Source organism: Sciurus vulgaris (genome assembly GCF_902686455.1).
Source record: "Sciurus vulgaris genome assembly, chromosome: 19".
Taxonomy (NCBI): domain Eukaryota; kingdom Metazoa; phylum Chordata; class Mammalia; order Rodentia; family Sciuridae; genus Sciurus; species Sciurus vulgaris.
In genome coordinates this window covers 3,495,604-3,522,513 of record NC_136480.1, presented here as the reverse complement: position 1 = coordinate 3,522,513, position 26,910 = coordinate 3,495,604, and the positions used below count along the sequence as shown (strand labels likewise).

The window sequence follows — 26,910 nt, the reverse complement described above, 5'->3', positions numbered from 1 at the left end:
GTGGCTTCATCTGGCAGAGGGGGGTGCTATGTGGCCCTTGATTGGCAGGTGACACTCCAGGAAACTGGGCCCGGGTCACTGCATGTGACTCTGGGCGAGGAGGCTCTGGGATCACCATTAGCCTGAGGTACCCCAGGATCATGGGCTCAATTGTGATGCCCCCAAATTCATATGTTGAAGTCCTATACACTCAAGTGCCCCAGAAGGGGGCCGTATTTGGAACAGGGCCTGGGAAGATGTGATAGATTTACAATGAGGTCGCTGAGGTGGGTCCTAGTCCAATACAACTGGCGTCCTTCTAAGAGGTGGTCAGGACACAGACGAGCACGGAGGGAGACCACATGAGAACAGCGGCAGGACATCTGCAGCCAGAGAGAGAGGCCTAAGGTGACAGTTAACCTTAAACACCTTCACACGGGACTTCCAGGGCGGTGAGAAATGCGTTTCTGTGTCTGGTCTTTGTTACGCGGCTGTAGCAGACGCGTACACCTCCACAGAAGAGCGGGCAGCCGGATGGGGTCCATTTTGCACACTTTGGCAATATCTGGGAGGGGAGAGGTCTCAGATGATCCAGGGCACACGGGACAGGTACTCAGACCTGTCACGCGGGGCTCCCTACAGCTCCCAGGGGACAGGGCCAGCCTGGCTGTGCGGAGCAGGTGCGTGCAGGCCATACCACAACAGCGTTATCTGGACTCTGTGTGGCCCTCTCTGAGATGCATGTCATTTTCTTAAAAAAAATAAATAAATAAATGGGAATGTAATACTGAGCTCTCGGGGACACTGTCCAGATGTCCCGCCATCTCAGGAGAGCTGTGTCCCTCGACAAGGCTTTGATGGACAGCTCAGGAAGGCTAAGGAGGATGCCAGCGACCTCCTTTACTCATTCCTGTATTTACTCATTCAACACAAATTCATGAGGCCCGGCTTTAATTCTGGGTTCTGGGTTCTGAAGGACGGGAGGATGTGATCTAGCCTGGGGTTGGGGATAAGAGTGGTGTGGGATTTTTTTGTCTCCAAGAAAGTGAACTTTGACCTCCTATCTGAAGGATGAACAGACTCAGCCAGGCCGGTGGCGGGGGGTGTTGGGTGAAATAAACCAAGCAGGAAACACACCGTCTTTGGAAACTAGCTTGGGTGTTTTTAGGAGGACTCTCTCCATAAAATTATTCTTCCAATTTCTCCAGTGATCAATTCTTTGATCTCTTTGGTGTAGGTTTCTTTTTTGAACCTTTTTTTTAGATGTTGATAGACCTTTATTTTATTTATTTATTTTTATGCGGTGCTGAGACTCAAACCCAGTGCCTCACACACGTCAGCGAAGCGCTCTACCACTGAGCCACAACCCTGACCCCATGATAGAGGTTTCTTAATCCTGTTTAATTTCTTCCAAACTGACCCTGTTTGCTTCAAGCCTTTCCAAAAATGATTCATTCAACTGTTGGGTGCTTACTGTGTGCCTGTTGCTGGAGATATGAAGGGCTAGACATCGTTGCTTTCGTGGAATTTCTAATCTGTTGGAGGAGACAAAAAAAATAAATAGAATAAAATGGAAAATACATAACAAATTAGAGGGTAAAGCCAGACACGGGGTCTCATGCCTATAATCTTAGGTTATAGCCCAGGAGGCTGAGGCTGGAGGATGGCAAGTTGGAGGCCAGCCTCAGAAAATTAGTGAAACCCTGTCTCAAAACAAAAAATAAAAGTAAAAAGAGCTGAGGGGGTAGCTCAGCAGTAGAGCACCTTTGGTTCAATCCCCAACTCTGTGCAAAAAAAAGAAAAAAAAGTTAGAAAGTAATAATCACCAAGAAAAAAATCTCAATGGGATAGGAAAATTAAAATACCAGGAGTGTTAGGTGGTTCATTCAGGGCTCCCTGAGAAGATAACTCTTGAATAGAACCTGAAACAGTGAGGGAGCCTTGTGAATTCTGGGGGGAAGTGCAGAACAGCATGTGCAAAGGTCCTGAGGTAGAGTCTGTAGTGTTTGAGGGACCACAAGGAAGCCAGTGTGATTGGAGTAATGTGAACAAGAGGAAGAGAGGACAGTCAGGGATAGAATGGGAGGCTGAAGATTGCTGAGAAAACTTGAGTGTTCCTTGTTCTCAGCGAGTTGGGAGCCAAAGTTTTGGACCCAAGGGGGACATGATCTGACTCAGGTTTCAACAGACTCATCTTGACTGTTCTTCACCTTCGGGACACTTGGGGCCTCTTCCCTGTGTGCTCCAGTTGCCAAGGATGGATCTTTGTTTCAAGACGTCTTCTGACCTTTTGCTGTCGCTTTTCAATACACCGGATGCAGGTGTACTAATGCCTTGCACTAATCTGGAGAGAGGATCCCCAGATCAAGCCAACCTAGACCCACGGGGCTACAGATTCCTGCTGCAGCCTTGTCCTTAGGGAGAAGAACGCTCCCCACCTCCCAGGGCCGGAAGGGAAAGGAAGTAAGCTTCATAGAAGGAGCTCTCTGTCCACGTGCCCCGGGGGTGGACGTGTGTAAGATGCCCTCTGGTGCAGACAGATCCAGCTCCGCCTCACCCCTCTCCCTTCTGCGCCCTCTCTGAGTGGGTTTCTTCATCTGTAAAATGCTTGGCTGGGGATCCGGCTGGAATGTGGGTTAAAGGGCGCAGCAGGGGACAGAGCACTCGCAGCTCACATGTTTCCCTCGAGCTGACCACTCAGGGCTCCGGTCTCCCTGCCTCCAAGCGGAGCGCAAAGGCGTCCCAGGATTGCTTCGTGCACCGCGCTCCTTAGACCGGGAAGCACTAACGGTGTCCCCAGAGAAGAGCCGGTCATTGGTTGGAAGTGGAGGTCAGTCCCCCTCCTCCGACAGTCCCGGAGGCCAAGCTGGCCGCGCAGCGAGCCCGCCCTCTCCGGAGGACCGCCGCGATTGCCCTGCGGAAAGACCAGGCACCCCACTTCTCCAACAAGACGCCTCCCCCGAGGCAACTTCCCTAAGTTGTACGGCTTTAACGGGAGCGAGAGCGAACGTGCCACGCTGCGGGGCGGAGACGGGGTAGCGGGGGCCGATCCGGTCAGCCAGACCCCCTAGCGGTCGCCCCACGTGGACTGCTCTCGGGGACGATCTCAGGGCTTTTACTAGGTCCTGAGGCCTCTGACGTTCTCACCTGGGGGGCGAGCTTTGGAAGCGGACCCTCGTGGACGCGGCGAGTCCACGGTGGGCAGCGGGTGGGCGGCGGAAGGCCGGGCGCGGGCTTCAGGTCCGGCTGCGCGCGGGTCCAGCAGCTCCGGGGCTCAGAGCAGCTGCGCTCCGCCTGGGGCGGCCTGGGGCGGGGCCGGGGGCGGGGCCTGGACGGGGCGGGGCGCGTGACGCGCGGCGCTGGCCAATGGGAGGCGCGCCCGGGGCCGAGCCTCCTGCGAGCCTTCGCGGCGCCCGCGGCGTCACGTGAGCGGCTCGGAGTGAGCGCAGAGCGCGGCTGGCTGGCCAGAGCTCCGCCGCAGCGACCCGCGGGCCAGCGGGCGAGGAGCGCAGGACCCGCGGCTCGGCCCGCGGCCGCCACCAAACCCAGAGCCGGGCCGCCGCCCCCCGCTCAGCCCAGGCCGCCGGGCAGCAGGACCGCCGGGGCCTGGCCGCTGGCCGGGCGTGCGCCAAGTTCAGGTGGGAGAGGCGCGGCGGGAGCGCTGGCCGCGTGGACGCGGCCCGGGTGACCGTGGGGGGGCGGCCGTCCTTGGAGAGCGCGCTGTCCCCGGCTCCGCGCGGGTGCCCGGGAGACGGGAGCGGGGCGAGCCTCCGGGAGCGGGGACGCCAGGCCCGGCGGAAGGGACCGGGTCGCCGCCGCCACCCGCACGGCTCAGGCCCGCGCGGCCGCCTCGGCGCCGGGCTCCGCGTGTCCGTGGGTCGCCCTCGGGGCCGGTCCTACCATATGGCGGGCGCCCGGCCGGGCCGGGGAGGGAGGGGACGCAGGGCGCGCTGCCGCCCGCGGCTGGCGGGTGGGTGGGGGGGCCGGTGGCCGAGGGGTAACTATCGGTCACCCGCGGGGCGGGGGGGCACAGGCCGAGGGCACGGTGCCCAGCGGGCAGCGCTCCCGGGCTGGCCGGAGGGGTCCGAGCCGAGTCCCTGCGCCCCGCTTTCCCACGCAGGTTCCCGCTCTCGGGTGGACACCCCCGCTGCCCCCGCGCGCGAGCGCCTGGCGGACACCCGCACGGCCACCTCGGCTGCAGCGCTGCGCCCTCACAGGCGGCCACTCGACGTAAACTCACACCCCTTCGCGCAGCCCCACGGGGTCCCCTGGCCCCTCCGAACATTACCAGAGAGGTGGCTGAGGTGGCAGCCGAGGGGACCAAGGAAATGCCATCCCTATCCCATCAAGCCGCCCTGTCCCCTCTTCCCTCCCCACTGTGCTGTTCCCCGGGGACTCTCTCCCCCCACCTCCAAGAGGACAGGGGGGCTGTTTTCTCCCCTGATCCCTAGAAATGTCCCCAAAGTCTTCCCTCCCCAGAGCCCGGTGGCCCTCACCGCCCTACAGGTGCTAGAACAGAGGGACTAGGCGACTTGAGGGCCTGTGGGCAGCGCAGGCAGCAGAGACTCTTATTTTGAAAGGCGGCCCCCACCCGCCACCCCCGTGATTTGCACGCTGACCCAATGGCAAGCCCTTGGCGCGCGCTGGGCTTGTTATCAATTACATGTTGTTCCTGCAGCCGCTGTGTCCCCGGGAGGATAAACAGCAGGCCTGGCCGGCGAGGGAGGGGGCGGAGTCCAGCGGCCAGCCGGGGACTGTGCCCGGAACAGCGCGTCCCCTCCCCCTGCAAGCAGCCTGCGCCTCTGGCTGCGCCACGTGCTGGTGTTTTTTAGGGACCAGAGCTGGCTCCAGCCTTGGTACACCCTCTTTGGAATGCCTGCACCCCGGGAAGTCCTAGCGCCCCTTCTGGTCCCTCCTTATGATGTCGCATCCTGCCTCAGGGACGCCCAGCCTGGGCTTAAGACCCAGGCCTCCCCAGTCCTACTCGTCCAGCCATCTCTGGGACATAGCCCTGCACAGGACAGCCCCAACAGCTTATATTCTGGTGGGGAGGTCAACAGGAAACAACTAAGATCATCCACCATCGTGGCACCTGCTGGGGACAGTATAATATTGGGGTGATGTAACAGAGTGGCTTCTGAGCTGAGATCTAACCAAGGAGCCCCCCACCTGAAGTGCTGGGGGAAGAGGCACCACACAGAGGGACAGCCAGAGCAGAATGGTGGCCTCTTTCTTGTACCTTCATCCAGCTGTACCTACTGTCCACACACTGTTTTTCTATCATTTTATCTGTGAATACCTCAATTTCTGCTTTGGAAAGGGAATGCCTCCCTTTTTTAAAAAAATGGAACCACATGCCCTCCTCACACTTAAAAATATTAGCACTCATTGGGTGTTTTATTTGGGGGTGGGGCCCTGGGGATTGAACCTAGGGACACTTGACCACTGAGCCAGCTCCCCAGTCCTACTTGTATTTTATTTAGAGACTGGGTCTCGCCGAGTTGCGTAGAGCCTCGCTTTTGCTGAGGCTGTCTTTGAACTCGCAATCCTCCTTCCTCAGCCTCCTGAGCGGCAGGGATTACAGTCCCGGCAGCAGTAGTTGTTTTAATATGGAAATGTCTGGTTGCTGGTCACATTTCAGCATTTAAGCAGGCAGGTTCTGGGTCTCAGGGAGGCTGGAGTTCCCTGATTCCTTAGCATCCCAGCAGCGGGGTGGGGAAACTCACGCGTTCATTCATTTGGAGGCCAGCCTCGTGGCTGGTACTGACCATACGTGTCTGCCAGACCCTGCCGTCCATGTTGAGCTCCTGTTAGCTCCTTGGACGCTCACAGCATTGCTGGCAACACCCCCCAGCACAGATCAAGAAATGGACACAGAGAAGTTGTGCTACCTGCCTGAGGTAGCCCAGCGGATAGTTGGCAATATGGGACTGGAGACTCTGCTTGGAGGGTGGAGATGGGGCTGGGGAGGTCGGGGGTTGGCACGTGGCCTTGGCCCAGCCTCACACTGCTCTACAAATGATCCGGCACTTTCATTTCCTCCCAGCACCCAATTTGGTGATTCGAGTGTATTTAATGGAACTTATTTATTTTGGGGGTGCTGGAGATGAAACCCAGGGGTGCATGCATGCCAGGCGGGTGCTGTGCTGCCGAACCACCTCCCAGCTCAATGATGCATTTGACCCTTGGGCAGTGTCCTCAGAGTGGTCCTGGAGACAGAAAGGGTGGGCGCAGAGGCGACCAGGCTCCAGAGAATTTCTGGCTCCCAATGCCAAACATTCCCCTTCCCCAACCTGGATAAACACCCAGCTCGCTGTGGTCCCTGGGCGGGGACAAAGGTCCAGAAAGGTGGCCCTATCACAGCCAGACACTGTTGACTGTCCTTGCACACGGGACCCAGTGAGCATGGCCTTTGGCTTCAGAGGACACAGCGTTTGCCTCTCCTCTCTGCGAACGTCTTCTGAGCCCCTCCTGGGAACCAGGTGTCACGCCGGGAACTGGGGCCACATGGAACACACCGTCTAGTGGGAAGACGGGCATTAGCTGAGCGTTCCCAAGGTGGTGAGTGTCCCAGGTGGGGACAGCAGTGGCCATGGGGTGCAGGACAGGAGACAGCTTCCTTACTGGCCAATGGGGTCTCGTCTCCTGTCCCCCTGGATGGTTGGGAGGCTGAGGAGTCACATGCATTGGGTGCTCTGGGATCTTGGGTGAACCAGATGGGCGGAGCCTCCTCCCCCCTGGTGGGAAAGTCTCAGGGGTACTTGGGAGCACCTTGTTAAAGCTTGTCCTAGGGATAACCTCCCTGCCAGTCCGATGAGGCCACTGAGGACAGGCATTTATTGTCCTTTAACTTTTCTGCCTCCAAACTATAGTTCCCAGATTGAAATACAACCAGCCCCATTAAAAATAAATCTATCCGGACGCCATGACACACACCTGTCATCCCAGCAGCTCCGGAGGCTGAGGGAGGAGGATCGCAAGCAGGAGGCCAGCCTCTGCAACTCAGTGTGGCCCTAAGCAACTCAGATCTAAATAAATAAAATACTAAAAAGGGCTGGGGAGGTGGCTCAGTGGTTAAGCGCCCCTGGGTTCAATTCCCAGTACCATAAAAATAAAATTAAAAAATTTCAGAAGAAGGAATGTTTATAAACTACTTCTATTAAAAGTAGTTGATTTTTTTAAAAAAAAATCTGAAGTTGCCATCCACTGGGCGGCTTGTATTTTTATTTGCTCATTCTGGCAACGTCAGAGATGCCCCAACAACACAGGGTCAGAGAGCACATGGCCGCGCTCCCGGACACTGAGATTCCTGACCTCGGACAGGCGGTGACTCCCCAGCCCTGGACCTTCTAGGGTCCCGAGACCCTCGCCCGCTCTCCTTTCACAAGCGGGTTTTCATGCACGTGTGTCCTTTGCCAGACTCTTTCTGGAACATTCGTTTGAAACCAGAAGTGCCCCCTGGGTTGTGCAATGGGATCGGAGAGGGCTCTTTTGCAAACACAGTGGCAAAGTTTCAGAAAACACTCTTGCAGGCCCCGATCTCTCCTGGGACAAGGCAGGAGCCGGGCGTTTGGCAACGTGGAGGCCAGGCCGGCCACCAGGGTGGGGGCTACAGACCGGCGGGGGCGGCCGAGCGCGCGTCTTCCTGACTCTCCTTACTTCTCCACAGCCGCCATCGGCCCGGCCTGGCCAGCATGGTCGACCACTTGCTGCCACTGGACGAGAACTTCTCGTCCCCCAAATGCCCAGTGGGGTATCTGGGGGACAGGCTGGCCAGCCGGCGGCCCTACCACATGCTGCCGTCGCCGCTTTCCGAGGATGACAGCGACGCCCCCAGCCCCTGCTCCTGCGCCAGCCCGGACTCTCAAGCTCTCTGCTCCTGCTACAGTGGAGGCCCGGGTGCCGAGGGCCAGGACAGCATCTTGGATTTCCTGTTGTCCCAGGCCACCCTGGGTGGCGGCGGCGGCGGCGGGAACATGGGGGGCAGCAGTGGACCTGTGACCTGGGGGACCTGGCGGAGGGCGCCCGTGCCTGTGAAAGGGGAACATTTCTGCTTCCCTGAGTTCCCACTGGGTGACCCCGATGATGTCCCCAGGCCCTTCCAGCCCACTCTGGAGGAGATCGAAGAGTTCCTGGAGGAGAACATGGAGCCGGAGGCCAAGGAGGCCCCGGAGAGCAAGAGCAAGGACGCGGAGGCCTGCGGCCAGCCCGCGGCGGGGCCACACAGGAGCCACTTGCACGCGGGCTCTGGCGGCCGAGAGCGCTGTACCCCTCCGCCAGCCGGCGCAAGTGCCGGCAGCGCCCAGGGCCCCGGCGACGGGCCCTCCCCGGATGGCCCCATCCCGGTCCTGCTGCAGATCCAGCCGGTGCCCGTGAAGCAGGAACCGGGCGCGGGGCCCGCCTCCCCTGGGCAGGCCCCCGAGAACGTCAAGGTGGCCCAGCTCCTGGTCAACATCCAGGGCCAGACCTTTGCGCTGGTGCCTCAGGTGGTCCCCTCGGCCAACTTGAACCTGCCCTCCAAGTTCGTGCGCATCGCCCCGGTGCCCATCGCCGCCAAACCCATCGGGGCGGGAGCCCTGGGGCCCGGCCCTGCCGGCCTCCTGGTGGGCCAGAAGTTTCCCAAGAACCCAGCGGCGGAACTCATCAAAATGCATAAATGTACTTTCCCAGGCTGCAACAAGATGTACACCAAAAGCAGTCACCTCAAAGCCCACCTGCGGCGCCACACGGGGGAGAAGCCCTTCGCCTGCGCGTGGCCGGGCTGTGGCTGGAGGTCAGTATGGCAGGGGACAGGCCCGCGAGGTCCTGAGGCTGATTAGGAAGGGGGCGGGCAGGGGGCAGGGCCAGACCTGGCACGGCTGACCCATGACTTAGGCCAAAAGTGCGCAGTTCCATAAAGACCAGGTAAGGCTTGCTGACACCCCTGCTGCTGGCCGGGTCTCCCCATCCAGGGGGGAGAGGGTGACACTGGAGGCGCTAGGCCCCCGCAGAAGGATAATCAGGACCCCTGAGCCGGATGGATACAGGCCAGCGGCCTGAGGGTAAGTACCACCTGTCATCTCAGCTCACATCTGAGGATGCTGAGGCTGGAGCTAGCCAGGGACGTGCCCAGGATGATTCGAACCCAGGGCATTGATTTAGAGGAGCCCCATCTCAAAAATGCTCCCTCTGCCGGGTGCGCTGACACAGGCCTGTCATCCCAGTGACTCGGGAGGCTGAGGCAGGAGGATCACAAGGTCGAGGCCAGCCTCAGCAATTTAGCAAAGCCCTAAGCAATTCAGTGAGACCCTGTCTCTAAATAAAATATAAAAAGGGCTGGGGATGTGGCTCAGGGGTTAAGCACCCCTGGGTTCAAGAAGAGAGAGAGAGAGAGAGAGAGAGAAGCCCCATCTCAGAAATGCTCCCTCTTTAGTCAGGGGGATAAGCTTTGCTCACAGATATTTTGGGGCACGTGGCTGGCCCTTGCTTCCTTGCTGGGGACTTAGAAGTATATCTGAGAAGCCACAAAGGCCAACCAAGAGGAGGGAGAACCAGGTGGCGACAGTGCCGGCTTGGAGGTGGCAGAGTCTTCCCAGGCTCTCTGCTCTGCACGGCGTCGTGGGGAAACCAGCCCTCCCAGGATCGGGGTCTTGCTCAGGATCACCCAACCTTTGGGTGCCCGAGGCAGACGGGTCCCGCTGCATCCCCTCACCCTTCTTGAGCAGTTATGTGCACCCGTGCCTGCAATGCAAGCCACCTGCCTGGAGCTCATGTCCTCTGGGGTGCCACAGCAGGTCCTTCCCCGCTTAGGACACCCATCCCCGGGACAGCCGCAGGAGCTGCCCACACATCCCTGATCCTCTCCGCGCTGTGTGAGAGAGGCGGCACCCTCCTCCGCATGCGCACAGCGTGTTCTAGAGCGCAACCTCACAGTTGTGTGTGCGCATGCGTGTCCTTGGATACACATTTTGCTTCCTTCGCGTGTGTCTGTGCCGGGTTACCAGGTGTGTGTGCGGTGGGACGTGGCTGTGGCCCCCAGGCGGCGGTCTCTGTGGCTTTGGTTTTCTTGCCCTGGTAGCAGTTCTGACAGCTGCTGGCAGCTGACCCTGGAGCTGGGATCCTGGCCTGCCAGGCTGTGGGCAGGGAGTTGGGGATGGACTGTGAGATGTCACATGCCCCTTCCCCAAGAAGCAGGGACCTGCCTTCTTCCCAACTGCCTCAGTGCCAGAGAACACACAGGGGCCTTCCTCAGAGCACGTCCCCGGAGGGCAGGTGGTCAGCCCCACAGGGCTACTAGAGGAAGTAGTAAGTTCCCAGTGGCAGGAGGTGTGTAAGAGTGGAGCAAAGGACAGAACAATCCGAGCCTCCGTTTCCCCCAAAGGCAGCTAGAGAAATGTTCAGAGCATCTCTTGTGCGGCAATTGTTCTAGAACGTTGAGCTGGGTATGGTGGCGCATGCCTGTCATCCCAGTGGCTCGGGAGGCTGAGGCAGGAGGATTGCAAAATGGAGGTCAGCCTCAGCAACTTAGTGAGGGTTTCAGCAACTCAGCGAGAACCTGTCTTTAAATATATATATAAAAAGTACTGGGAGGGTGGTTAAAAGTGGGGGTTAATGTCGTTCCCATACCTTCTGAGCCCTGGCGCTGGTGTCCTAGCCAGGAAAAGACACTGGCACACAGAGATCAGCACGAAGTGGCTGCCAGGAGCTGTCCCTGCTGTCACCCCCTCCTTGGGCTTCCCTAACTTCTCCACCGAGCAGGTCTGTCCTTCCTGCTGTCCCAACATGGCAGAGGGGCTGCCCAGCTGGGAGCAGAGGGTAGCTGGCTCCGGGGAAGGATGTTTCTGTGACCCCCACCAGGAGACCCAGGTTGACTTCAAGGACCCTGGACTCCTGGGGTGTTGTCCCAAGAGATCGGTGCCCCTTAAATGTGGCGCTGGTCTTCAGTAGAGGGTGGAGGGAACCCTCTCGCTCTCCCATGGAAAGATGGACCCAGCTCTGGGGACCTCAGCTTGGGCAGGACCTGAGTGACAAGGAGAGATGTCATGTTTACGGGCCAGGCGCTGCTGCTCAGAACCAGTGTCTCCACCACTCAGTCCCTTGGCCCGATACCCCCTCCAGGGGAACTCGGCACCTTCCTGTGAAGCATCAGTGCTGACCCATTGTCTACAGATGGGGAAACTGAGGCCCGGGGCGACTGCACCGCCTGGTCAGAGGGTTGTAGCTGGTGAGCGTGGACTGGCGGCACATTCCCAGCCCGCTCTGGTTCTGCAGGGGGCGCCGCCTGGTGGCAGGGCGTGTCTCCTCCCCCACCCAGGATTCCCACTCCTTCCACAGTGTCCGGGCTGTGGGGAAAGAGCCCACGGCGCAGGCGTGGTGGTAACAGGAAGCCCTGGTGGGTCCTTGGCACAGCTGGAATGTCCTCCGTAGCTCAGAGTGAGCCCATGAGAGGGGCATCTGGGGAGTGACCCCATTTTACAAAGGAGGCAATCGAGGCACAGGATGGTTAATTCACTTCTCCACAGTCACACAGCTCACAAGAGGCTGAACCAGGGCTGCCTGTTCTCCCAGCCCACCCTAGACTCAGGGACCGCTCTCCAGCCCCCTCTGCACACCTTCTGGGGACTCTCGACCCTCCCTGCACCTGCGGCTGGGCTCGGTCTTCCGGGTACTGGCCTGTCTCCCGAGGCTGCTGCTGTGCTTCCTGGTGTCCCTCTTCCGGGGCTGGCCCTGACCCCCGGCACCTTCCCTCCCCAGAGTCTAGCCCAGGTACCCGGCCCTGACTCCTTTCTGCTTCTGTCCTGTCCCCAGCATCTCTGTCCCTTCTCCTCTTGCGACAGGATTTTACACCCGCAGCAGGGCCAACACCAGCAATGGCCTGTTCCACTCGAAGCAGCTGGGACGTGGTGGTGGCCTGCTTCCTAGAAGTCTCCTTGCCTCGCCCTTAAACACAGGCCTCCTTTGTTCCCTGCAGCGGAACATCCTGTTCCAGAATGGCCGGCCATTCCTTCCAGAAAGAATCCCCTTCTGCCATGGCGCGTGAATATTTAACACCGTCCACAGCCCCACGCGGGCGCTGACTGTGGTCGTTCATAATGGACACTGCAGGCCTGAGGCCACAGAGCCAGAAGGTGGTAGGGACAGAATTCTGGCTCCCTGGCTCCCTATGTGATCAAGCATTCTCTGACCCCGTCCTCATGGTGGGCAGAGGCACCGTGTCCGGTTGGTAAGGTTGAGCACTGCACAAGTGGAGGTGGTACCATTTCCATGCTGGTCCCTGACACGACTTTATGAGGGCTTTTCCACCAGTGGGCAGATTAGCATCTCAGAGCAGGGGCACTGACATTCTAGGCCACTCTAGAAAGTCACCCGGACCCGTGTGCTTCAGTCACAGGCCTCCAGACTTACCAGGGACCAGGCCCTGCGCTCAGCTCCGTCAGCCTCAGAGGTGACAGTGTTCTAGCACGATCGCTGCATGTCAGGAGCTGCTCTGGACGTTTCCCTAGCTGCCTCTTGGGGGCACGGAGGCCCGGATTGTTCTGTCATTGGCTCAGGCCCACGCAGGGTGCGCGGTGGGTGGGGACCGTCAAGGCGAGGTCAGGACGGCAGCCCGTATCCCGGCCGTGCGCCTTGGCTTCTTTGAGCCCTGGTGCAGGGTCTTGTCCATCCAGTGGACGAACCCTGGCCCCCTGGTCCCAGATCCTGGGAAGGATTTCTCAGCTTCCTGCTTCCCAGCCTGCTGTCCTCGTCCTGCAGAAGTGAGGCCACCAGCCCCCAGTGCTGTTCCCAAGACCCACCTGCCTGCCTCGCACCAAACTAGGAACCAGGACTAGGAACAGGGCGTTAGGCCTGGCGCTGCTGTGTGTGCGTGCGGGTGCCCGGGTACACTGGGACTGTCCCCATGACACCTCTTTGTTCTGCTGGGGGTCCTCTTTCAGCCCCTTCTTTCCTGTAAATCCATTTACTGAGCCTCACCATGCAGCATGCACTGGGCTGGTTCCAGGACACACCTCAGGGAACAGGACAAGTCCTGCTTGGTGGAGATGACAGTCTAGTGGGACAGACTGACATTCCTCAAAAAGTGGAAAGCAAGCTAGATTCACATCTGTGATCCCAGCGACTCAGGAGGCTGAGGCAGGAGGATCGCAAGGTGGAGGCCAGCCTCAGCCACTTGCGAGGCCCTGTCTCAAAATGAAAAAAAAATAAATAAATAAAAGGGCTGGAGGTGTGGCTTGGTAATGGAGCACCCCTGGGTTCAATCCCTGGTACCAGAGAGAAAAGGCTGAAATGAATTTGAAGTCCCTGAAGTGGCAAAAATAAGGAAGGAGAGGCACATAATACCACAGAGCCTAGAACAGGTGCAGTCCTGGAGGGCTTCCCTGGGTGAGTGGCAGGTGTGTGAGCTGGACGCTAAGGGATAGGTAGAAGAGAGTATAGGAGAGCAGGGAAGAGTGCTCTAAATAGACGAAGCTGTATGTTCAAAGGTCCTGTGGCAAGAAGGACCAAGGAAAGACCAATAGAGTGGAATACAGAGGAGGCAAGAATATGCATATTGGGGGTGGTGAGATCTGAGGGTCCATCTGCCAGCACCAGGATCAGGTAGGGAGAGCTCAGATCCCTGACATCAGTGACGAGCAGCCGGGGCCCTTTGTCCCAGATTTTCTTCTTGCTGGTGGGAAGTACTTGCTTCCAGGCCAGCAGAGGCCAAGAGAGGGGGATGTCTGAGAATCACCTGAATTCTTAAGAACACCCCGCAGGGGTGCATTGTTGTTAGGGTCATCTTAGAGGCCCGCAGGGTCCAGGAGTGGGGTGGACTCAAGTGCAAGGACACCTCTCTGGGACTGTACTGGAAGCAAGATGGAAGAGTGTGGGACACCTTTGCCATCTTGGGGGACCCTGTATCCTCCCCCTGGACCTCGGTTGGCCCTCTGGACAGCCTTCCTCAGAGATGGCCCGTGGCGTCGTGGTCCTGTGGGCATCACGAGCGCACACCCGCTTCCTGATAAGAGGCAACCGCTCTTATGCTCTCAGTCGCCTGCGCGCATCCGGAGCTTTGGACATGCCCCTGCCACCTGGGTGCGGTGTGTCCCTTAGCCTTAGATCCCGTCCTGTCCAGAATACTGAGCAGCTGCTCTGGGGGCCTCGAAGCAGGAGGATGGACCCCTTGGTGCCAGCCTGAGCCTTCGATTTGCAGGCGTTACCTCCTTGGAGAGGTTACAGCGGGTCCCGGGTTGGGGGTCTGGGCGGGGACTTCTGAGTCCCAGCCTCCATAGTCCTTTTGCTCTTTTAAGAACCAGCAAAGCTTTGCTGACCCCACCCTAGTCTGGCGGAGGCGGCACCGCGCGTGCCCGGGCCGCCAGGCAGGTGCCACGCGTCCCCGCGGGGCCCGGGAGAGCGGCCCGTGCGCCTGGCTGACCGCGCTGTGTCCCGCAGGTTCTCGCGCTCCGACGAGCTGTCGCGACACCGGCGCTCACACTCGGGCGTGAAGCCTTACCAGTGTCCCGTGTGCGAGAAGAAGTTCGCGCGGAGCGACCACCTCTCCAAGCACATCAAAGTGCACCGCTTCCCGCGGAGCAGCCGCTCGGTGCGCGCGGTTAACTGAGCGCCCCGCCAGCGCCGCCGGCCCGTCCCAGCCCCCCCGATGCCCAGCCCCATTTTTTTTTCTTTCTCTTTTTTCTTTTTTCTTTTTTTAAGCAATAATTTATTTGCCTCCTTTAGAGGGACATGGCGACGGTCCCAGCCCACCTCTGAAGCGCAGGAGCGCGCCGTGCGAGTCCCCGGAGCGCGCCGCCTGCTGCCTTTCCCGGGGGAACTTAGACTGGCTCACCCGCGTCCCTGGGGGCCGGGCCCCCAGCGCTGGGGCAGGAGGCAGGCCCCGGTGCCTTTCTTTGTCCCTTTGTGCCTTCCCGAGGTGTGGCCGGACCTCTCCTGCAAGCCACCAACTTGAAGCAGGGTTTTGGGGGGCCTGGCCCTTCTCCCACTGGGCTACCCAACCGGGGCCAAAGCCAACACTTTATTGCTGGGGAAGAAATGGGCAGTTTTGAAACGTTCAGTTCCCAGAGGGAGCCATGCCGGGAAGAAGGAAGTAGGCCAAAAGTCCAGGGCTGCACTGTGTTACCGGGGCTCTTACGCCCAAGTGGCTTTTCTCAGCATGATCAGCAGAGGGGACAACAGGGCCAAGGAAGGGCAGGACCTGGCCAGTTGGGGCCTCTTGTGGGTGAGAGGCGACAAGTGCCCCTGCTCTGTGGGGGCTGGCAGTGCATGAGCTTGAAATTAAACGTGCAAGACAGACAGACGGAACCATAAGTATCTGTATACCCAGTGTGACTCCCGCTCTCCTCCCGGAATCGCCAGACAAATCCCGACACCAGCCACTAGGGCCACCATGGGGAGGAGAGGGGAACAGGCCACACGAGGAGTCCCAAGAACTAGGTAGACCTTTCCAGCCTGGATTTAGCAATGCATTCCTTCTCTTGTCTAGAAATTAATATCAAACGAACTAGCTTGTTTGGACAGGTTTATTTCACATCCTATGAATGTATGTAAATAAACTGTACATAGGGACAGCTGCCTAAAGTATCTTTTAATAACATATCGACATTTGTGTAAATTTGAAATTTAAAAAAAAATCTATAAAGCTGGTGTACATATGTTACAATTCTGTATATTTTCTTTGGTCCTTCATAAAAAGATATATTTACTTTGCCAATAAAAAGACAAAAGAACTTGACCATTTTGGGGTGTTCGTGTACTGTCTTCCTGGCTCTCATGGGGCGCGGGGAGGATTCTGGGGCCGAGCTTGTGTCTGCACTGGGGCTTCAAGGTCTTCTGGGGACCCAGCCTGTTCAGGGTTCCCCAAATGGGGCTGCCTTCTCCATAAGCCCAAACAGGGCCAGGGGTTGAGCTCAGGGGCCCTCGACCACTGAGCCACCTCCCCAGCCCTTTTTATATTTTACTTAAAGACAGGGTCTCGCTGAGTGGTTGAGGCTGGCCTCCCCCTTGCCATCCTCCTGCCTCAGCCTCCCGAGCTGCCTGGGCCCTCTTCTGATGTCACCTATGGGAAGCCTGTGGGATGTACACAAAGCGCTTCCTGCCTCTATTGAGTGATTCAAGCACCTATTGTGCACCTTCTGCATACTTGGTATGTACTGAGGGCAGATCATTTACCCTTTTGAACTTCCCTTGAAAAATGGCTAGGCTGAAGTGGTTTTTTTTTTTGTTTTTTGTTTTTTATTTTTTCCCTTCAGTGCTAAGAATCAAACCCAGGGCCTCATGCATGGTTGGCAAGCACTCTACCACTGCTTGGCCACAACCCCAGCCAAGCCGGCCTGCCTCAGCATCTCGGCTGGTGTGAGGCCTGTGGCGAGAGGGCTCCCTCGGTTCACCCTCACGTAGCAGGAGCTCCTCCAAGTGACTCTTTCCTGTGAACCCTGCTCTTTAAAAGAACCAGATGTGCCGGGTAGAGTGGTGCACACCTGTAATTCCAGTGACTCAGGAGGCTGGGGCAGGAGGATCACAAATTGGAGGCCAGCCTCAGCAATTTAGCCAGGACCTAAGCGACTTAATGAAACCTTTTCTCAAAATTTAAAGAAAAATTTTAAAAAGGGCTGGGGATGTGGCTCGGTGGTAAAGTGCCCCTGACTCAATCACAGGTACAAAATATAAATATATATAAAATTTCACAGAAGGTGAAAGGCACTGTCCTTGGTGGCTTCAGAACTGCCTCGTGCTCCTCTGTCCTGTCCAGTGGCACCTGGCAGTCATCAACTTTCCGTGTCCTAAGCAACTTAGTGAGTCTCACTGAGTTTCTTAGGACCTCACTAAATTGCTGAGGCTGGCCTCGAACTTGTGGTCCTCCCACCTTGGCCTCCCAAGCACCCAGCAGGAAGTGCCCTTTCTTGCTCACTATACCAGGCAGCATATGAGTCAGGCTGCTGTGAAATCCCTGAGTTCTGTGGCTTAAACAAGGTAGGAGTTTGGCTGACGTGGGGTGCAGGCCTGTAATACCAGTACTGCTGATTAGAGAACAGACACCTCCTCCTGGTGATCCTGTCCTGGGGAAAGAACTGGGCCTTGCGACCTTTGCCCTTTGCCCTTGACCAGCTCTGCCCTCCGAAGACAAACATGCCCTGGAGAGGCGAGGCATCGATCTACAGCGCGAACATGAGCTTTCATCCAGAAACGATCAATTGCAGCTACAGATAAGAGGGCCCTGGGAGGGACGCGGGAGGGTGGCCATCGGGTCAGGACCCCGACACTAGAATAAAGTCACGTGCATGTGCACCAGGCTTGCCTCGCCCGTGGCTGGGTCTGATCCCTCAACTCCTCCAGCCGACCTGTCCAGCCAAGGCCAGGTTGGCCACTTTGGCCCGGGGACTATGATAGGGTGCTGTAAGCTGTCCCCCTGAGACTGGGATCCCCTGACGCGTGCAATGCCACCATGAGGTGCCTGTGCCCTATGGTGAGTCTCAGCTCCTCCGAGGTCTCAGTGGGTGGGCTGGTGCTCAGCTGGGCACAGTGAGCAAGCCCCTGAGTCTCTCTTCCTTTCATTTTAATTTTTTTTTATTTTTAGGCACCAAGGTTTGAACCCAGAGGCACTTTACCACGGAGCCACATCCCCAGCCCCAGTCCTTTTTATATTTTTATTTTGAGACAGGGTCTCACTGAGTCGCTTAGGACCTCACTAAATTTTTTTTTTTTTTTTTTTTTAACAGGGATGCTGGGGATGTGGCTCAGTGGTTGTGCACCCCTGGGTTCAATCCCTGGTTTTAAAAAATGGAGATTGCAAAGAAATAGAAAATAATGCAAGTGAAGAGTTCAAACTGGCATAGGAGGGAGTGGCAGGGGGACTCCAAACACTGCTGCGTGGGACACACCCCCAGGGACATTCCCAAGGGCACTGAGAACAGGTGAATGAGCAAGAGATGGAAAGTGAGGGGAAGTTCACGCCGCCCCGAGGGGAGGTGGGGTTCTGCATCAGACCCAAGGACAAATGGGACAGACTCCAAGGACTCAGAAAATACCTTGTTCCCTGAAAGTGGGCCTTGGAGCCCTGTCCAAGGAGGCTGTGTGAGCTCGGCCACGTAGCTTGACCTCTCTGAGCCTCAAAGTCCTCATCTGTGAAATAAGAACCCTAACACATCATGATGCCCTTCAACCGTGACAAGATGGAACAAATTTGCTGGCTTGTTTTTTATACTGGGGATTTGAGCTCAGGGGCTCTCAACCACGAAGCCACACCCCAGGTCGTTTTGAATTTTTTTTCTTTTTCTTTTCTTTTTTTTTTTTTTTTTTTTTTGAGACAGGGTCTGATTGAGTGGCTTAGGGTCTCGCTAAGTGGCCGAAGCTGGCTTTGAACTCTCGATCCTCCCGCCTCAGCCTCCTGAGCCCCTGGGATAACAGGTCTGCCGTCACCACTCCTGACACCAGACCTATAGCAGATGGACAAAAGGCCATAAATGACCAATAAATAATCAATACACAATAATGATCAGATGGGGAAAAGGAAATCTCAGAAACTGAAGGAGGCCCTCCTGCCTGAGGAATGGACCTAAAATAATGACGGAAGGGCTCGAGGCGTGGCCCAGGGGTAGCGCACTCGCCTCGAACGCAGGAGGCGCTGGGTTCCGCCCCCGGCACCGCCTTCAGTCCGTCAGTTAGTCAATCAATCATCAAGTGATAAAGATACTGAAGCTCCACGCTCCTCCCGTTCAGGAAGGTCCTGCTGCAGGCCTCAGAATGTCCATCCTTGGCAGGAAGGGACACTTTGTTCCAAAAAGGACACCCCCTTCCCCAACCCCGTGGAGGTGGAGAATTTGCGCAGCCAGTGTCTGACCTACCCCAGCTCGGCTCCCGCCTCAATCCTCAAAGTCCACGTGGCGAGGACTGGCCAGCAGCCAGCAGGGACAGAAAGGGCAGAGGAGGGTCCCCAGGTTGTCCCCGTTGTTCCCAGGGTCTGGCTTTGGTGAACTTGACCCCAACCTTGAATTGAGCCGATTTTGGAAAACACCCGGGACTGGCTGGCAATCTGGTGATAGATTTGGGCGCGAGTTACCCCGCTTTGGAAAGCCAGGCGGAAGAGCCGAGCCGAGCTGGGTGGGGGTGCAGCAGCAGAGGAACAAAAGCAGGGCCCGGCGGGCGCGTCTGCGCACGTCCGCCATCGCTGCGGCTCCGGAGGCTGAGGCAGGAGGATCGCGAGTTCAAAGCCAGCCTCAGCCACTTAGCGAGGCCCTAAGCAACTCAGCGAGGCCCTGTCTCTGAATAAAACACAAAATAGGGCTGGGGATGTGGCTCAGTGGTTAAGCACCCTGGGTTCCATCCCTAGTACCGAAAAAAAAAAAAAAAAAATTTTTTTTTAAAGCAGCGCATAGTTACAAGTACTTAAAGTAAGATGAATCCATCTCCCAATTCCCAGAAAAGTCTATGCTTCTTTTTTTTTTTTCTTCCATACGCTGCTGGGAATGGAACCAAGACCTCGTAATGCTAGGAAAAAGCTTCACCACTGAGCTACACTCTCAGTCCCAATCTATAGCTCAGATAAAAGGAATTTAAGCCGTGTGTGTGTGTATTTGGGTTGGCGGGGGGACTGGTGATTGAACCTAGGGACGCTTACCCACTGAGCCCCATCCCCAGCCCTTTTTATATTTTATTTAGAGACAGGGTCTCGCTGAGTTGCTTAGGGCCTCACTAAGTGGCTGAGGCTGGCCTCCAACTTGCGATCCTCCTGCCTCAGCCTCCCGAGGGACTGAGATTCCAGGTGTGCACCTCCATGCCCTGCAGGACTTGCTTTCTGGGTCTGTCTCTCCTGCCTCCATGCTCCTCTGTCTTTCTCTTGGAACCTCAGATTCCCTACCTTTTTAAATCAACACAACACAGAGGCAGCTCCCTTTAAGAGATGATGATTATAGTTCCTTCCTCTTAGGGTCATGGTGCAGATGAAATGAGTGAGAATTATGAAATAGACCTAGAACGGCATCTGGCAAATAGCAAAGGCTGTAGTTATTTGTGGTTCAGAAGTTCACATTTTTTTAAAAGTGCTAGAGATGGAACCCAGGGCCTGATGCCTGCTGGGCAAGAGCTGAATCCCCAGCCATATTGGTGGTTTTCTTTTTTTTTTTTTTTTTTCTTTTTGTCTGTTTGTTCGTTTCGTACCAGGGGTGCTTAGCCACTGAGCCACATCCCCAACCCTTTTTCTATTTTATTTAGAGACAGGGTCTCACTGAGTTGCTTAGGGCCTCGCTAAGTGGTTGAGGCTGGCCTCCAACTTGCGATCCTCCTGCCTCAGCCTCCCAAGCCACTGGGGAGCCACCAGGCGTGTGCCACCATGCCTGGCTCAGTGGTATTTTTATTGCTAGCTGTATCTTCCCCTCGCCTGGAGAGGCTTAGTAAGACATTTCTTCTAAATGAATCCAGTCCTCTTCCCAGTAGATGTTGGATTAAAGCCAGTGTTCTCCAGTAACAGCATCTGAACATCTTCCTGGCAAACGGGTCTTTGGAGTGGGAGCTCACTCCCTATAAAGGATGGCAGGACTCTATTGTGACCGTGTCCCGGTGTCCCCTCACAGATCATTAAACACTCAATAGCAGGGAGAACTAAAAGCTGATGCCACTGCTGACCGAGTCCCAAGCAATAAATGAGACCCACCCATCTGAAAAGCCTGCCTGTTTTCCTGGACAGGAAGCAAATCCACGGACCATTCCATCCTTTACCAGGTGCCTGGGGCTGTCCCCTCTCACACTGTCCCTCCTTCCAGTCCACAGAGGGGCAGACCCCGTTACCCCAAGGAGGACCCCACATGTATCCCCATCCTGGGCGACCTGAGATCCGAGAGCAGAACCCATTCTCCAGGCAGTCAGCGGCACCCTTGGAAGATGAGCCTTCGCCATCCAAGACCAGGCAGATGATCTGGGCATCCCGTGATGGGGGCTGCTGAGTCTTGAGATTGTGTCTGCGGGTTGCGCGTGACAGGTGTCTGAGGTGCCTGATGTCCTTCCCCACATGCAACATGTCCACAGAGAGAGTCTTGGGCTGATGGAGAGAGACCTTGGGCTCCCCAGACACACCTATCCTTGTGAACAATAGCACATGCACAAGTGTAAATATGACTTCTTATTGTTTGTGGAACAATCCTTGTGTGTTATTCCACTTTCATTACTATGATGAAACACACGAGGAAGGCTACTTTATAAAAAAAAGAGGTTTATTGGGGGGTCACAATTTTGGCCCAAGGTCAAGGGTTTGCATCAGGTGTTGCCTTCTTGCTAGCAGAGTCCTGTGGCAGACTGGAGCATCCCGTGGCAAGAGACAGGGAGGTGTTTTCTGGTCTCTCTCTTCTCATGAAGCCACCAGAATTCAATCTTGGGTCTTTTCCCTGATGAGTTTATCTAACCCTGAATCCCTATCTCTATATACCACAGTCTTTTGAGGGAAGGAGTATCAGGGCTTGAACTCAGGGGCTCTTGACCACTGAGCCTCATCCCCAGCCCTTTTTTGTATTTTGTTTAGAGACAGGGTCTCACTGAGTAACTTAGGGCCTCGCTAAGTGGTTGAGGCTGACATTGAACTCACGATCCTCCTGCCTTAGCCTCCCGAGCCACTGGGATAAGAGGCATATGCCACCGTGCCCAGCAAGATTAAGTCTTAAAATCTCACAATGGGGATAGAATTTCAATGGAACCCCTGGAAGACAGACTCAAACCAGATCAAAATCACAGCACCCTGCCAATGCAATACAACAAGAAAAAAGAATGAGGGACAGGTGTAGGAAAGGGAGAGGCAGGAAGACCTGGCTGCCTGGGAGTCTGTGGACTTAGCCTGGTGTATCTGTGCGGGACCAAGGGCTTCTGCTGGAATCTGGGTCCCGCTGGCTGGCTGAACTGGGACTCTGCTCCATGAGTTGCTCACCCTCCTCCTGAGACAGTGGGCCAGCTGGGTATGGGATGATGGCGAGGGCCGAGCATGGTCCATGTGCAAGCCTGCATCCTGTCTGCTACAACCATGGAGGAGACAAATCTCCCAAGCCCCTGAGAACATGTGGCAAAGGACCCAGGAAAGGGCGGGTCATCCAGGTAATCGAAACCCAACTCACTGGCAAGGATGTGGGGAAAAAGGCACACTCATTCATGGCTGGTGGGACTGAAAATTGGTGCAGCCACTCTGGAAAGCAGGATGGAGATTCCTCAGAAAACTTGAAATGGAACCACCATTTGACCCAGCTATCCCACTCCTTGGTTTATACCCAAAGGACTTAAAATCAGCATGCTACAGAGATACAGCCACATCAATGTTCATAGCAGCTCAATTCACAATAGGTAAACTATGGAACCAATCTAGGTGCCCTTCAACAGATGAATGGATCAAGAAAATGTATGTATACACAATGGAATATTACTCAGCCATAAAGAAGAATGAAATGATGGCATTTGCTGGTAAATGGATGGAATTGAAGACTATCATGCTAAGGGAAATAAGCCAGTGCCAAAGAACCAAAGCCAAATGTTCTCTCTGATATGTGGATGCTGATTCACAATAAGGGGGAGCAGAACAGAAGTTCTCTGGATGAGACAAAAGGGAATGAGGGGAAGGGAGGGGGAGGGGAAAGACAGTGGAATGAACAGGACAGAACTTTCCTGTTCATATATGAACACACTACCAGGGAAACTCCCCGTCATGTCCCACCACAAGAATGTGTGTGTGACATGTCAGAGTGCACTCTGTTGCCATGTGTATTTTTAAAGGACAAAAAAATAAAAATAAAAAACACAACTCTTAAGCTCCAAAAAGAAAAAAAAAAAAGATTCATGACCATAACAATAAATAGCATTCACGACGGCAAGAAAAATCAAAACGACCTGCAGTAAACTGACAAATGAAATCTGTAAGAACAGAATTAAACCTCAATGAAAAACATAAAGAAGACCAAATAGAGACGCTTACAATGTTTCCCGTATGGAGAGGTTTGACACTGTCAAATTCTAATTTTTATCATTATTCACCTATAATTCAATGCACTTCCAATACAAATTCCCAGTGTTCTTTTAAAACATGGACCTTGACCTGATTCTAAAATGTATCTAGAAGAGTCAGTATATAAGAGTACAATATGGTTTTATCTATGGAGACATCCCATAGTGATCAAAAAACATTAAATGTGGTATCAAAACAGACAAAGGCAAATGAATCATGAATTAGAATACAACTTCTAAGACAGGCACAGTGGCACACACCTATAATTCCAGTGGCTGAGGAGGCTGAGGCAGGAGGACCTTGAGTTCAAAGCTGGCCTCAGCAAAAGGGAGGCCCTAAGCAGCTCAGTGAGACCGTGTCTCTAAATAAAATGCAAAATAGGGCTGGGGAGGTGGCTCAGTGGTCAAGGGCTCCTGGGTTCAATTCCAGGTACTATCCCACAAAACAAAGCCAGACACCATGGTGTGTGTTTGTAATCCAAGAGACCCAGGAGGCTGAGGCAGGAGGATTAAGAGCTCAAAGTCAGCCTCAGTAACTTAGTGAAGCCCTGAGCAACTTGGTGGCACCTTGTCTCAAAATTTATATAAATATATATATATATAAAATACATGAATGAGAAAGAGAGAGAATTCACTGGGAATGTGACCTGACGCAGGTGTTGGGTGCCCCTGGGTTCAGTGCTCACTACAAAAATAACTAACTAACACTGCCTATGAACTTGACCTACCTGATACGGAGAGAACATTCCACGCAGACACAGCAGATGCTCCTTCTTCTGAACATAACCATAATCTGGGCCACAGAAAAAAATTAACTGATTTAAGTCACACAAAGAATGATTTCTGGCCACAATAGAACTCAATTAGAAATTCATAATGGAGAGATAACTGGAAAATTCCCAAGGTTCTGAGAAGTGACGAGCAGCTTTAAAATAACCCCGGGGGCCAAGGGAGAAATTAAAAAGGAAATTATAAAGTCTTTTTCTAAAGAGAAAAAAATGAAAACATAACATACTAACGACGGTGAGAGATTAGTAAAAAAGCAATCAGAGAGGAAGTTGATAGCTCTAAATGCTTGTGTTGGAAGAGAAACCTGGTCTCCAACCAACCTCTTCAGTCTTCATTTTAAGAAACAAAAAACAAAACAAAAAAAAAGGCAAATTAAATCCAGCAGAAGCTGAAGAAAGGAAATACCGAAGACCACATTCCTCCTTAGCAGGAAAGTGTCACGTGCCGTGTTCTGCGTTTTTCTCAGTAGCGAAGACCTCCTATTTGGATAGATCTGACAACTTCAAGGACAAGCCCGGAGGACTGAAATAATGCACTGGTAAGTACAGAAAGGAAAGTTCTGGAACATGGAGACTCATGTGGTCCAGAGCATGAAGAGATTTATCCACACACAGAACCATCCTATGAGGCAGGCATTTTTAATATCCCCATTTTCCTGCGGCATAGGGAGGTACTGTAAATAAGAACTTCCAGTTTGTGCCTGTGATACGTGGGCCCTTCACGTGGGGCCTCTGGTGCCCCTTTTATACCCAGCGGTGTGTGCCCTGGTGTGTTTCCCCTTCCCTCGAACCTTGTCCCAGCCGAACACCAAGTCGGTTCCTCTGTTCATTAAGAATAGAGAATAGGGGCTGGGGAGGTAGCTCAGTCGGTAGAGCGCAAGGCCCTGGGTTCAATCCCCAAGAACTCTGAAGAACCAAGACCAGAAGCTTCCTAATCCACCCACGGAGTCCTGCATTAGTTCCCTAAATGGGTCAGAACCAGCCCAGCCTCCACGCTGCTCAGGGACTAGGGGACAAGACTGCCATATTGTGCGGGGAGGGTCTATTTAGTTTTTTAAAAAATATCTTCTTGGATTAATTTTGGTAGATTGTATGTGTCCAGAAATTGTCCATTTCTAGATTTTCTCAGATTTTTAATTCCTATTTTTTTATTCGTTCTTTTTAGAAATACGTGACAGTAGAGTGTGTTCTGACACATGATACATCCCTGGAGTTGAACTTCTCCTAATTAGGATCCCATTTGGCAGTTGTATATGATGTGGAGTTTCCCTGGTCGTGTGTTCATGTATGAACTTAGGAAAGTTCTGTGCCCTTCATCCCACTGTCTTTCCCCTTCCCATCCCCCACCCTTCCCTTTATTCCCCTTTGTCTCATCCAGTGAACTTCTTATTCCTTTCTCCCCTCCACCTTACTGTGTGTTAGCATCCACACATCAGACAGAACATTCAGCCTGTGGTTTTCTGGGATTGACTTATTTCACTTAGCATGATATTCTCCAGTTCTATCCATTTACGAGCAAATGCCATCATTTCATTCTTCTTTATGCCTGAGTAATATTCCATTGTGTATGTATACAACAGTTTCTTTTTCCACTCATCTGTTGAAGGGCACCTAGGTTGGTTCCATAGCTTAGCTATTGTGAATTGAGCTGCTATAAACATGGATGTGGCTGCGTCACTGTCATATGCTGATTTTAAGTCCTTTAGGTATAAACTGAGGAGTGGGAGAGCTGCGTCAAATGGTGGTTCCATTCTAAGCTTTCTGAGGAATCTCCATCCTGATTTCCCTTGTGGTTGCACCGATTTTCAGTCCCACCAGCAATGTGTGAATGTCCCTTTTTCCCCACATCCTTGCCAGCACTTCTTGTTACTTGTTTTCTTGATAATTGCCATTCTGACTGGAATGAGATGGAATCTCAGTGTACTTTTAATTAGCATTTCTCTAATTGCTAGAGATGGTGAACATTGTTAGCATATAGTTTTTCTAAAGAATCCTTAGAATTTCTCTGATATCAGTTGTCTCCTTTTTTTATCTTTGATTTTATTTATTTCAGTTCTCTCTCTCTCTTTCCCTCCCCACCCTCTCTCTCATTAGTTTCCCTAAAGACTCATCAATTTTTTCAAAACCTTTTCTAAAAACCAACTCTTTGTTTTGTTGATCCTTTGTAATTTTTTGGTCTCCATTTCATTTATTTCTTCTCTGATCTTTACTATTTCTTCTTTTCACTGACTTTGGGTTCAGTTGTTTCTTGCTTTGCTAAGCCCTTGAGCTGCATCATTGGATCATTTACTTGAGGTCTCTCTACAGCTGATGGAGACACTCATTGCTATGAATTTTCCTCTTAGTACTGCTTTTGCTGTATCCTATTATTTTTCCAGTTTTTTTTAATTCAAAGAATTTTTAAATCCCCCCTTGACTTCTTCAGTGACCCCCTATTTGTTGAAAAGTGTCGTTCAATCTGCATGTGTTTATAATGATTTCTACACTTTCTTTTGCTATTGATTTTATTCCACTGAGATCGGTTCTTTTGAATTTGTTAAGACTTGAAAAATCGTGGAATGAGACAGACATCATTGCCCTGTGTACATGTATGATCACATGAATGGTGTGAATCTACATCGTGCACAACCATAGAAATAAAATGATGTACCCCATTTGTGTACAATGAATCAAAAGGCAGTCTGTAAAAAATAAAAATATTTTTTTTTAAAAAAGATGTGTCATGTAGCCTAACATATAGTCTATTCTCGAATGATTTCCATAAGCTGATTAAAAGAGAGTGTACTCTGTAGCTTAGGGTAGAATCTTCTGTAAATGTCTGTTACTATACTGTACTGATCTATACTTTGATCTATACTGTAATTTAACTCTGTTTCTTTGTTGATTTGTTTGTTTGTTTGTTTTGGCCTGGATTGTCTATCTAGTGAGAGCACAGTATTGATGTCTCCCAATGTTATTGAATTTGGGGTATATCTCTATCTTTAGTGTTTGTTTTATAAAACTTGGCTGCTCTAGGCCATGCATAGTGGCACCTGCCTCTAATCCCAGCTACTTGGGAGGCTGAGACGGGAGTATCACAAGTTTGAGGTGAGCTTTTTATTTTTTTATTTTGACACAGGGTCTTACAGAAGCTGGCCTCAAATTTGTGATCCTCCTGCCTCAGCCTCCAGAGTCACTGGGATTAGACTCCTGAGTCACCTTG

At 53.7% G+C, this 26,910-nt stretch overlaps 1 protein-coding gene across 5 annotated transcripts; it reads left to right on the top strand.

The window, feature by feature from the left end:
* The first annotated feature begins 1,594 nt into the window (after positions 1-1,594).
* KLF15 (KLF transcription factor 15) lies at positions 1,595-26,910 on the top strand. Of its 5 annotated transcripts, none has more exons than XM_079122267.1 (3): positions 1,595-2,943; positions 7,649-8,752; positions 14,389-14,643. In XM_079122267.1, the coding sequence occupies exons 2-3, from the start codon at positions 7,674-7,676 to the stop codon at positions 14,555-14,557; spliced, it is 1,248 nt and encodes a 415-aa protein (XP_078978393.1). In that variant the 5' UTR covers positions 1,595-2,943; positions 7,649-7,673; the 3' UTR covers positions 14,558-14,643. The 5 variants fall into 5 exon arrangements, with proteins under 5 accessions (XP_078978393.1, XP_078978396.1, XP_078978394.1 ...); XM_079122270.1 differs by lacking the exon at positions 1,595-2,943 and adding an exon at positions 3,411-3,617; XM_079122268.1 differs by lacking the exons at positions 1,595-2,943; positions 14,389-14,643 and adding exons at positions 3,457-3,617; positions 26,827-26,910.

What these genes read in the sequence shown, in the direction of transcription:
- KLF15 (XM_079122267.1), top strand. Translation starts at nt 7,674, where the DNA reads ATGGTCGACCACTTGCTGCCACTGGACGAGAACTTCTCGTCCCCCAAA. An exon ending in TGGCCGGGCTGTGGCTGGAG is followed by an intron (nt 8,753 to 14,388) that starts GTCAGTATGGCA and finishes TGTGTCCCGCAG; the next exon opens with GTTCTCGCGCTCCGACGAGC.